The sequence below is a fragment of the Stegostoma tigrinum genome, chromosome 21 (assembly GCF_030684315.1).
Source record: "Stegostoma tigrinum isolate sSteTig4 chromosome 21, sSteTig4.hap1, whole genome shotgun sequence".
Classification (NCBI taxonomy): Eukaryota; Metazoa; Chordata; class Chondrichthyes; order Orectolobiformes; family Stegostomatidae; genus Stegostoma; species Stegostoma tigrinum.
In genome coordinates, this window is record NC_081374.1 from 10,182,513 (window position 1) to 10,195,043 (window position 12,531).

The 12,531-nt window shown below is 42.8% G+C and overlaps 1 protein-coding gene across 5 annotated transcripts in view; it reads left to right on the forward strand.

Moving 5' to 3' along the window:
* Positions 1-12,531, forward strand: part of pik3c2b (phosphatidylinositol-4-phosphate 3-kinase, catalytic subunit type 2 beta) — a 218,279-nt gene that overhangs the window by 124,518 nt on the left and 81,230 nt on the right. For all 5 annotated transcript variants that reach the window (XM_048553065.2, XM_059653333.1, XM_048553064.2 and 2 more), the window contains 2 exons: positions 2,664-2,697; positions 5,788-5,980. In XM_048553065.2, the coding sequence (XP_048409022.1) occupies positions 2,664-2,697; positions 5,788-5,980 (227 nt within the window). The remainder of the gene's footprint in view (positions 1-2,663; positions 2,698-5,787; positions 5,981-12,531) is intronic.

Genomic DNA, 12,531 nt, shown 5'->3' on the forward strand with positions numbered 1-12,531 from the left:
CCCCCTCCATCGCAGGTAAGAACCTGGTTGTCAGGTGTGAGGGGCTTTCGGTACTGTTGTATGTGGCGCAGGCCTGGCCTATTCCCTGGACCTGTGGCGCTGTGGTCATCCGGGCCATCTTCCACTTCATTTGGGGGTCGAGGATGGACCGGGTCCGCAGGGACACCATGTACAAAGACCTGGAAAATGGGGGAAAGGGCGTACCGAACGCCAACCTCGCCCTGACGGCTACCTTTGTGTGCGGCTGCATCAAGCTGTGCGTAGATCCTCAGTATGCAAACACCAAGTGTCACTACTTACAGGTTCTACCTGTCCCCGGTGTTGCGAAGGATGGGCCTGGCCTCGTTGCCGCGGAACGCTCCGAGTAGTTGGACCGTTCCGTACCACCTGTCCTTCGTGGAGAAATTTTTGAAAGGAAACACCTTTGACCACAAGGCCGTCAGGCAGTGGTCAGCACGTAGTATCCTTGAGACCCTTCGGGAAAAGGAGAGGATGGATCCCGTCGTGTGGTTCCCCACGCAGACTGCCAAAGTCGTTTGGCAGAATGCCTCATCGCCAGAACTTTCAAACAAGCACAAGGACATTGCTTGGCTGGCGGTGAGAGGGGCTCTGCCAGTGAGATCCTTTATGTATGCCTGGAATCTCTGCACCACCGCACGCTGCCCTCGAGACAGCTGCCGGGGGGACGAGACTGTCGATCACCTCCTTCTGGAGTGTGCCTATGCGCAGGAGGTCTGGAGGCGAATGCAGTGGTATTTGTCGAGGTTCGTCCCGAGCAGCTCCGTGACACGGGACTCCGTGCTCTACGGGCTGTTTCCGGGGACGCACACCGAGACCAACATCAACTGTGCCTGGAGGACCATCAATGCGGTGAAAGACGCTCTTTGGTCGGCCCGCAATTTGCTGGTCTTCCAGCTGAAAGAACTGACCCCGACCGAGTGTTGCAGACTGGCGCACTCCAAGGTCCAGGACTACGTGCTGAGGGATGCGCTAAAGCTTGGGGCAGCTGCCGCCAAGGCGCGGTGGGGAAAGGCCACCGTATGAACCCCCCTCGTCCAGAATACGAAAAAGAACCCTATCTGGTAACTAGGCTCAGCTGGCGCCTTCCCCAACTGGTCAGGGGGCCAACTGGGACTGTGCGGGCTGACGACTGCCGGGGTGGTTTCTTTGCTTTGTTTTTTTTTTCTCTCTGTTTTGTTTTTTCCTTTAGTTGGTGTACGTACCCCCTGGGTTACCCGGAGCGGCTTGCATGACTGGGTAGGTGTGTAACTATGTTTTATTTTTTGTACATCTTATGAATAAAGTATATTTTTTCAAATAAAAAAAAGTGACGAAACGTCTGAAAATGAACCTTCCAGCTCAGCGATCAAACTCACATCCAGAACTTCAACCTGAGCTACAAATCTTCTCAAAATGATTAAGGTGCTAATAACCTATCAACCCTTTGTGACCCAGGATTAGCACTTGTAGTGGAGGAAACGAATTGGTTTGAAATCCATTTCCACACACCCATCCCATTTTCTAGACTTACAAGGAGCTGGCCTCCCCTCAAAGATCCACTAGCAGTGATGAGTATGCTTTCCTGATAGTTGTAGAGAAAGCCCTTGTCTGTGCCCTGCCACATCAAGCATCCCCTGTCTGAAATGCAGTGTTCTGTCGAACAACAATACTCTCACAATGGGGTAGAGGCCATTTGTAGCCCAATTCCCCTTTGTCTGTGGCTCTCGCGGAACTCTGCCTTGTGTGCATCTTCAAAAGAAGGCATTGTAATCCCAATGAAAAATTTATCTGACTCATCTTAATACATTACTTCAAAGGAAAACACTCACTCCACACCTGCCTTCCTGAATTCCAGGGTTTTCACTTGTCTATTTTGTTCTTCTGTCTCCTATTATAATTTAGAATCAGATACCTGGAATCAATCTTGTGACTCCCATTTGAACCTTTGCTCCTAGGAAGCATGGTATTCCTGGCCTCCGTAAACTAGTAAAAATAAATCTATTCATGTAGAAGACAATAGTAGGAAAGTCAAGTCCTGTGACTGTGGATGCTGCAAATTCTCAGCAGATTGAGCAACATCTGTGAAGTAGGGAATCAAATTAATATTTCTGATCAATGATCTTTACCAATGTTCGGCAGAAAGGTCATTGACCTTAAACTTTGACTGCTTCTGTCTCCACAGATGTTGCCAAACCTGCTGAGTCCTTTTGAGCATTTTCAACTCTTTTATTATTTGACTGTTGCAGTCTGGGAGAATCGTACAGTGTGCAAATTGGCTGTCACATTGTCCATATTACAACAATGGCAGCACTTCAAATGTACCTCTTTGTCTGTTAAGCATTTGGGATATGCTGAAGTGTTAAGTAATGGAAATATTTCATTCTTTCTGTGCTACTCTATGACTGATCGCATGGAATTTGGAGAATCTCCCAATGAGGATTGTGGTTTCTGGAACTTCCGTGTGTGTCTGTGTAATATGTATATATGTGATTTATTAGTTATTTACATTTGATTAATTATCACATTTTTTTGCCTCGAAGTAATCACATTGATGTTGAAGTTGAGAGAATAGATTGGACAAAGAGCATTTTTAAGCACAAACTGTAATCATCTCTACTGTGAGTAATAAGCTGGTTAATTTGACCTCTTCCATATCTTTCCAGGATCCCTGCTTGCTGACAGTGAGAGAGAATCGAGGTATGGGATTGGTATTTTTCCATCTTTCTTTCTTTCTGTTATTAATTGATTTTGAGCGTAGCCCTTTAGGAAAGAGAAACAACAGAGTCACTAAATAGGTCATGTGGCACCTAATTCTATTGTGTCCTTAGTTATCTCCCAATGGAACACCCAAATGATCTGGAATGCAAAAATCACTTTGTGTTTTACAGCATAGAACATCCAAGTATTCCATCCGATCAATATTGTGCCACTTGGAGGTTGTGTGGGGGGATCTGAGGGGCAACTTTTTCACACAAAATGGAATGGGTTGCCAGAGGAAGTGGTAGTAGCAGGTACAATTACTGAATTTAAAAGACGTTTGGAAAGGTGCATGGATTGGAAAGGTTCGGAGGGATTATCAACCAAATGCTACCAAATGGGGCTAGTTCAGTTTAGGAAACCTGGTTCGCGTGGATGGGTTGGACAGAACGGCCTGTTTCTGTGCTGTTTATCTCTATGACTTTATGAAAACAGAGGATGGGAGCAATGCTGTTTCAGTGCCTGCTATTGGTAAGGAAATCTTAATTTTCCTATAACAAGCCTGTTGGGCCCAAAAAGATGAAATGTAACTTTATATATATCAGTTACTCAATGCTTTTAACTGATCACATATTAATTTCTACATTGTTATTAAAGTTCATTTTAGCTTTGTAATGTCCTTTCCAAAAGGTGCACCTCTTAATATATCATGAACATCAGCAATCTTGCCCAGGTTTTTCAATTCTTCTAAAGGAACATGAGCATAGCTGATGAGACTAGCATTCACTGTCCATCTTCAATAGCATTTGATTTGAATGGTTTACAGCTATTTTAACATGCAATTAATAGTCATCCACATTGCTGTGTGTCTGGAGTTGTATTTAGACCTGACTGAGTAAAGGTGAAAAATTACCTTCCCTAAAGGATATTAGTGTCCCAGGTTGGTTTCTTTTGCAACAATTGATGATAGCTTCATGGTCACCGTCACTGAGGTATGCTTTCAATTCCAAAAGAAAATCAAAATCCAGTCTGGTCTCCATGTGAAGTCGGCATATAGATGAAAGCACATCAGGAAATCACTTGATAGTGTTCGGCGGTAAATGTGATTGCATTCTTCCTCCAGCCTTTTCTGTAACCTAGGGATGCTGAACTCCATTGTAGCTCCCATTTGGATCACCTGACCAGCACAAAGTAAGAAGTAAAGTTGGGACAATCTGGTTTGTGTGACTGAGTGACTGATTAGGTGAATGCCATTGACCTGACCAGTTAACTGCAGATGCCCACATGCTCAATAGCAGAAACTGAGATGAATAAGTGTCTGTGTACAAAGCTTCATATTATAGTTGCTGGAAGGAAATGGTTGAGATTAGGAAAGGATTAAATGATTAACTGCTTTATTATACACCAATGTACCACGTTCAATTGTTGACTCTTGCTGGGTAACCTGATTTCAGTTGTGGTACCTTAGTGATTTATGCAAGGAGCACCAACCAGAGTCACTGACTCTCAATTGTCACTACTTTCTTTTCTCACCCTGGCTCACAGCAAATGATGGGTGATGAACAGAACAACATTTGTTGCAGTGACCTTCCTGGATAGCACTTTCAGATTAAGAATGGGTGTTGAGATGATACACCAGATGTCTGTTCAGATTCACAGAATTGATACTGAAGGAGACCATTCAGCCCATCTGGTATGCAACAGCTATCCAAATGAGCATTCACTGAGTGTCGTTCTGATACCTTTCTCCTTTTGGCTCTGTATATCGTTACTTTTCAGATATGAGCCTTCATTTCTTTTGCATTATTTTATTAAACCTGCCTGCACTACATGCCCAGGAAGTGTGTTAAAGACCATAAAATCTCCTGACAGTCTTCTGTACCCCAAGGACCTCTGTCTTAGCTTCTCCAATCTGTCTTTGTAACTGAATTCCTCACCTCTGGAACCATACTCACATTGATGCCAATGGAACGCACAAAAACAGAAATTGCTGGAAAAGCTTAGCCAGTTTGGCAGCATCTGTGGAGAGAAAGATGCTGCCAGACCTGCTGAGTTTCTCTAGTAATTTGTTTTTGTTTGTTTCAGAGCTCCGGCCTCCACAGTTCTTTGTTCATTACATTGATACTGTTTGGGAGGGGATTGCAGGGAGGCAGGGAGGTGAAAAGTGTCAATTGGATTGTTTCAGGCAGTTGTGTCCTCTATACCTAATGGCCTATACATCACACTGGTGCTCATTTTAATTCAAGAACAAACCCCAACTCACCTCACACCCCACCCCATAAAAACCTTAGACTGTGGCAAGCATTCCATTTTATGTTCAGAGAGCTTTTTAGTTTTGACTTGTATTCATGTTGTGTTCTGCCATCCTCTGATTAACCTTCACTGTGAAAAGTAAACTTTTCTTAGCCTTCGTGGTAAGGAGTTTTTTTTATGTGCAGTTTAAAATTTGATGCCATATCATTCCTAGAAATTTTCCATAATGGAAAACTCAGGGAATGATTTCTGCAGCTTTTCACCTGAATCTTTTTTTTAAAAAGCCTTCAGGAAGAAAACCCTTTTAGCTTAGAGAGAAGATCAAATGTAGATTGTGTAGACTATCTTGAAATCCTTTTTGTTTTCCAGTGAAATGAACTCATTTTTGAAGTTTTATTCTGATTCTTTACTTGCTTTCCCGAAAGATGATAAACACTGTTATCTGAATTTATGTGACTGCCATTAAGTATCTCATCAAATTACTATTCTGTGTGTGTGTTTGAGTCTAGATGATGAGTGGCTGCAAGCTAGATCTTCCTTATCTGAGAGCGTTATATAAATTTTTTTTGGCAAGAGTCATTGATGACTAATCAGAAAAGTTAACTCTTGACTGACTTCTCCCCTTCCATAGCCTTGAAGTTATTATGGGCTGAGATCAACTCAAACCAAGGGCTAAAACCTCTTTATGGTTCAGGTGCCTCCATCAGCTGAGGAATTAGCAGAAGTTCCTCAATTTTGTCAGTAGATGATCTTGATGCTCAATGCCGAAACAGAAAACAATGCATTGAAAAGGGGGCTGGGTTATTTATTATTTGTTTTGTTTTTCTTGTGTGACAGCCAAAATAGGGGAAGCTTTGACAGCTGCCATCCTGGATCTGGTGGAACTCTACTGCAACAGCTTCAATGCAGATTTTCACACAGTGGTTCCATGCCGGAAGGATGCTCAAACACAGAGTGCTTCCCTTGTTGATAATCCCCTCTGTTTCACCATCTATGCAGGTCACCGAATTCCCATCTCATGGGCAACAAGGTAAGGGAATTGTGTTTAGCCTGTCAAATAAACATTCCTGTCACTCTCTCATTTGGATATTTGCACAAAGATCTGAAGGAGTCTAGAAAGGATTGCTGTCTATCAGTTTGTGGTGGAAGCTGGTACATTAGCTTATACAAGAAGATAAACGAAATACATTTTTTAAATTAATGCAACAAACGTTTTATTAGCCAGCACCTATGGGACCAGGTATGTGCCATTTTGATTAAGTATTCTGGATAATCAAGAAGTACTCCTAACCACAATAAATCCTGACCAAGCAAAGTTTTGAGACCTCAACATCCCTCAAAAACAAAACAATGTAAAAACATCCACACACCACCTAAAATCAAATGTACAAACACACAGTAAGTAATAAAAGCATAATGCGGGAGGTATACACATCACTATTATACTTTATTTACATTTATAAATACTCAGATATCGTGGCAGATAGTAGTGTTTGAGAATAAAACTTTTTTCCGGTTTATCAAGAGTGCCAGTTGGTAGGGTGCTGGTTAATACAAAGTTTGCAGTACTTTTGTTTAAACATGAAAGTTTGGGCTGGTCCTCAATGAAATTAAAAGAAAATGAAGACGTAAAGAGCAGTACTTACATTTTTTAAATAGGAGAATTCACCCCAGGATTCCCCAGCCCCGTTGTCGACAGGGCCCTCAACAGGTCCCACCCATCTCCTGCACATCCACCCTCACCCCCTCTCTTCACTCCCACAGCAGTGATTGGGTTTCCCTTGTCCTTACTTACCAACCCACCAGAATGCACATCCAAAAGACCATCAGACACCATTTCCACCACCTTCAGCAAGATGCCACCACCAGGCACATATTCCTCTCCCCTCCCTTTCCGCCTTCCGCAGGGACCGTTCCCTCCGGGACACCCTGGTCCACACTTCCCTCACCCTCGACACCTCCCCACAGCGCTACGGGACCTTCCCCTGTAACCGGCACAAGGTGCAACACCTGCCCATTTACCTCCTCCCTCCCCAGTATCCAAGGGCCCAAACATACCTTCCAGGTGAAGCGACACTTCATCTGCACTTCCCAGAATCTAGTCTCCTGCATTCACTGCTCACAAAGTGGTCTCCTGTACATTTTGGGGGAAACGGAGTGTAGACTTAGTGACCATTTCACAGAACATCTACGTTCTGCTCACAAATAAGACCCTTCTGATAGCTTTCCTGCTCCTAAGATTCTGCTTTGCTTGCTGTGTTGATCCAGCTCTACACCTTGTTATCTCGGATTCTCCAGCATCTGCAGTTCCTATTATCCCTGAACTACCTGTTGCCTGCCACTTTAACGCACCACCCTGTTCCCTGGCCAACATCTTTCTTTCTGGCTTGCTGCGGTGTTCCAGTGAAGCTCAACGCAACCTGGAAGAACAACACCTCATTTTCCACTTGAGGAACCTACAGCCCTCCAGACTCAATATCGAGTTCAATAATCTTTGGGCCTAAACTCCATTAGCCCTTCTCTCTCTCAAGGCTCTATCCTATTGTTTATTTCCTGCCCCAAACACCTCCCAATTTTCTGCATATTAACTGACATTTTCCCAGCCACCATCAGTTCTGAAGAAGGATCACCAGACCTCAAACGTTAACTCTGTTTTTTCCTTCACAGATGCTGCCAGACCTGCTGAGCTTTTCCAGAAGCTGTGTGTTTGTTCCTGACTTCCAGCATCCGCAGTTCTTTTGGTTCTTCTTAAATGGTGCCTTATCTAGAACCACCCCACCCCAAAGTGCTGTATATAACATAAATTACATCATTAGTGGAGGTATTGAATGCAGTATCAAATTAATAATACTGAAATTCTACAAACCATTCATTAAAGCAATCTGGATATTTCTGACCAATTAAAGATGATGTCAAGACTATAGAGAGGAACAGAGGAAATTGTCTAAGCTAATGCAGATTAGATGGATTTTAGTTACAACAGTGATTAGAGAAATTAGGAATCCATTCATTAGAAGAAAGAAGTTTGCGAGGAGATTTATTAGAGATTCCACTGACCAATGAATTGGGAAGTAAAAACAAAAATGTAAAAGTTCATGTAAGATGTTTGGACCAGGTTTGTTACATGGGAGATTCTTGACACATGATAGATTTGTTGGTGTGCCTACCAGAAGCAACATTTAGAAACACCATCTATGCAAGACTTTGTAGGTTAAATGTTTGAAAAAAGCAATATTGGAAAGGCCATAGAGATAGAGCAAATCGATGGAGACAAGTGGATAACTCTTTGAGGTGCCCAGCATTTTCACAATAGGCTGAATGGACACCCTTAATGCTGTATAAATCTGTGATTCCATCGGCAGAAGTCATATCTTCCAACTGCTTTTTCACTTGTTAGGAGAGGAGTGAAAGGAGATTGGAAGATGAGATAGAAAGCACAACAGTGAAATATTGTCATGCAGTAGCACTGAATATTCAAGGGAGATATAAATTCATTTTTAAAATCTCTCCATGTTCAATAATTAGCAATAAGTTAATGTTCCGTGCTTCCACTGTCAGAAAAACTCTACATCAATAAGCATAGTTTTCCCGACTTAAGAATTATCCCTTACCGATAGATATTTTTCCTGTGTACAGTTGTAATGCCATTCCCGTTTAAATGTGAAAGCATTAATTGCTGGTTAGGGGTGAAGAGGGGAAGTTCTATGCAGAGATTGTGTTCCAATTGACTGACACAAGCTGATTGCATTGTTGTCTGCTCACCTCTGAGAGGAAGGTTTCAATTCATGCTAGGCTGAGGGGAATAGTGTTTTCTTCTCGGCTGTTGAAATTGACATTTCCAACTGTGTAGAACCCCCTCTGCATTCCATTAGGAGTCAGCTTAAAATGATATTCAATAATATTAAATAACATCTGCAGTGGAGCTTGAACCCTCAAGCCTATGACTTGGGAGGGGTGAGCCAAGGTGAGCAAGATTATGACCAAAAGAAAAGGAAGAATGATCTTGCATTTTTATAGTGCCTTTCAAGTTAGGATGTCCCAAAGCCCATTACAGTTACGAAGTACTTTTGAAGTACTTTTACGGTCAATGCGGTAACGTAGAAATTGCAGCAGCCAAATTGCTCACAGCAACATGATACTGAACAGCTAATTTATTTTAAGCATTGGTTTAGGGATAGACATCAGTTGGACGCCACATGCACTACTTCAAGACAGGTGAGTGAAACAGGCCACGTTGCACTGAGAGGTCTGACAGGACCTCAACTTTAAAGCATCATCAGAAAGACAGGACCTGCAACTGTACAAAACTCCTTTATTTAACAAGAAAGGGATGCCCTGGATAATGTGCTTAAAGTTCTGACTTGGAACTCATAATCAGTGAGAATTGAATGTACAATGGTCTGTACAACATACGGCAGATAGTGGGAAGCTAAGGTCATTGATGCCGGCTTTAAATTTGCAGCAAAGTAATGGTGTGCATACTTTGGTTGGTCATAGCACTCTTGGGATGGTGGGGGGGAATCACCTTGTTATTCAACAAAGTTTCTGGAAAGTGCTTGTGTTGTTTTATTCCTGATCAAGTAGGTGACACTGATGGGACTTGCACATTATAGTTTGGACATAATGCAAGTTGACTGCAGGCTACTGCAAAATCAGTGTCTTACAGTGAGTAAGGAGTATGTTTATAATGAGATAATGCTGCTAGTGCTATCCACACAATATCCTGGGAATGAAATGCTGAGTGAACAGATGGTGCCCAGTAGGTGCTTAGCGACACCATCAAATGGATGTGCTTTTTTTTAAAAGAAAAATGATTGGATCATAGACGCAAGGTGCATTAAGTGCCCAATATAGAAGTCTGTGTGATCCCTACAGCATCTGTGTAATCACAATTGGCCAATGAAAGGGTTAATCCTTTGCACTGGCCTGTGGCTGGGGCTGTGATAGGGACAATAGTCTTTCTGCTGTTTCTTTCTTGCCTCTTAAGAAACGGCAGACAGCATGCTTCAGTACGAAGGGTAATAGTATCAGCCAATGCCTGTTGACCCAGTTTTTGCTTTGGAGTAGCCGAGGGGGTTTATTTGAATCTTGGGAAACTTCCCACAGTGTCTTTCTCTCTCTCTCTCTCTCTCTCTCTCTTCCCAAGGCCCCTTGTGATAGAAAAGGCTGATAGAAACTGTGGTGCCCCTTGGGACCTCTATTATTGTGTACCTCTAATGTATGCTGATTGACGATTGGCTCTGATAAATGATGTACCCTGGGAAACTCTGTTTGCCCTTTGGCCTTTGTCCCCAGATGTAATCCGCCCCCTACTTGTCGCCAGGCACCTGTCACATGCTTGGTCTGTGCTGAGAAGCATTTTCTGTGCAGGCATCTTCAATGGACAGATGTCCTTCTGCCTCTCACTGGCTCCCACACTAACCTCAAGGTATAGATTCAAAGGAGGGGGGGAAGGGCAGAGACAGTTCTTTGTCACTCCGAAGCGTTTTAACTCACTGAGAGCAGAGGTATGATTACAATTTCATTGCTTCCAAAGAAAAGTTACATATATTTAAGGAATTCTTTTCTTTCCACCAACTCCCTTTTGCAATAGCATTCAAAGTTTTAAAGTAAAACTTTCAGGAATCTCTCCAACCTACACTTTCTGCATGTTAAATGTGTTTGTCTGTTTTGGAACTGCCCTGGACCTGTTAAATTTTGTTTGTTTTATGACACCTCTGTGGAGCACCTTTTGCGGTGTTTTACTGGGCTAACAGTACCGTTTAAATGAAGTCATTGTAGGGAAGCACAGACTGATTGTAACGGTAGGAGTGAAAGCCCCTTTCCCAGCCCAGACGTTAAACCACTCAAGGAACCTTTCTGTTCTGCACCTGAAAACGGTTGCCAATTATCTTTGTTCATCCTTCACCTCTGCCTGAATTGTTCAGTTTCTATTCACTTACCCTGTGAATAATCTTGACACTGTTAAAGACAAGAATTCTTTATCATTTAAAATTAATCCATAGATGCAAAATAATTAGCTGCAATATGGAGTTGCACTGTAAAGACTTCTGCAGCATGAATCTCTGTTCTCTGTACACAGCCTAATCCCTGATCCAAAATTATAAGACCATCCAATATAGGAGGAGGATTAGACCATTCAGCCCTTTTGAGTCTGCTCGCCCATTCAATAGGAACATGGTTGATCGATAATCCTCACTCCACTCTCCTGTCTTTTCCCCATAATCCTGATTCCTTTATTGATTAAAAATCCAACTATCTCTGCCTTGAATATTCTTAATGACCCACCCTCAACAGCTTTCTGTACTAAACAATTCCATGGATTCACTACCTTCTAAGAGAAGAGGTTCAACCTCCTCTCTGTTTTAAATGTGCTAATGCTTACTCTGAGATTATATCCTCTGGTCTGAGACCCTTCCACAAGGGTAAACATCCTCACTGCACCTGCTATGTCAAGCCCCTAAGAACCTTGCATGTTTCAATAAGGCCATCTCTCATTCTTCTAAAATTTGAGTACAGGCCTAATTACTGAACGTCTCCTCATATTGCAATCCTTCCATATCCAGTAACAGCCGAGTGAACCTTCTCTGAACTGCATCCAATACCAGTATAGCTTCCCTTCACTAATGGTGCTCTAGATGTGGTCTCACTCATGCCTAATATAGTTTTAGCAAGATCTCCATACTTTTCAATGCCATTCTCTTCAAAATAAAGGCTAACATTACATTTGTTAACCCAACTATCTGCTGAATTTGGATGCTAGCGTTTTTGTGGTTCATGCGCAAAGATTCCCAAACCCTGCTTGTTCTGTAGCTTTGTTTAAATATATTTAGCTTTTCTATTCGTTCTGCCAGAGTGCATAACCTCACATTTTCTAGTTCCATCTCAGTTTTGCCCACTCAGTTAATCTCTCGCTGTATCACTCGCTTTCTCTCTTTCTTGTGCGCACTCTTGAACTCTGTTGTGCATGTTGCGCTCACACTTTCTCTCTCATGCGTACCCTCCCTCTCGCACTCCCTCCTGTCTTTCTCGTGCTCTCATGCCCGTCCTCCAAGAGACCTACCAGCTTTTAGTCCCCACAGTTCCTGCACATCTTTGGACTGTGCGAGGAAACCAGAGCACCCAGAGGAAACCCACGCAGACATGGGGAGAATGTGCAAACTCCACACAGACAGTTGCCTGAGGGTGGAATTGAACCTGGGTCCGTGGTGATCAGGATGAATGAGGACCATATTCAAAGGACCAAATAACAGCTCAGTCTCCTATTTCTTAACCATGGAACCACAGAAATGTTACAGCACTAAAGTGGGCCCTTTAGCTCATCGTGTCTGTTCTGGCTGTGTTTTGTTTATCCCTGCAAGGGTTTCACTGGCATGTCCAGCATTTAACGTCCATCCCTATTTGCCCAGAGGAGTCAAGCACATTGCAGATTTCCTTCCCTAAAAGATATTAATGAAACAAATTTTTGTTTTGTATTTCAAACAACATTGGGTGCATGATCACTATTAGCCTAGCTTTTAATTGTAGAGTTGATTGAATTCAAAGCAAGGCACAAGTAGGGAGCGTGGTGGAATACTCCCC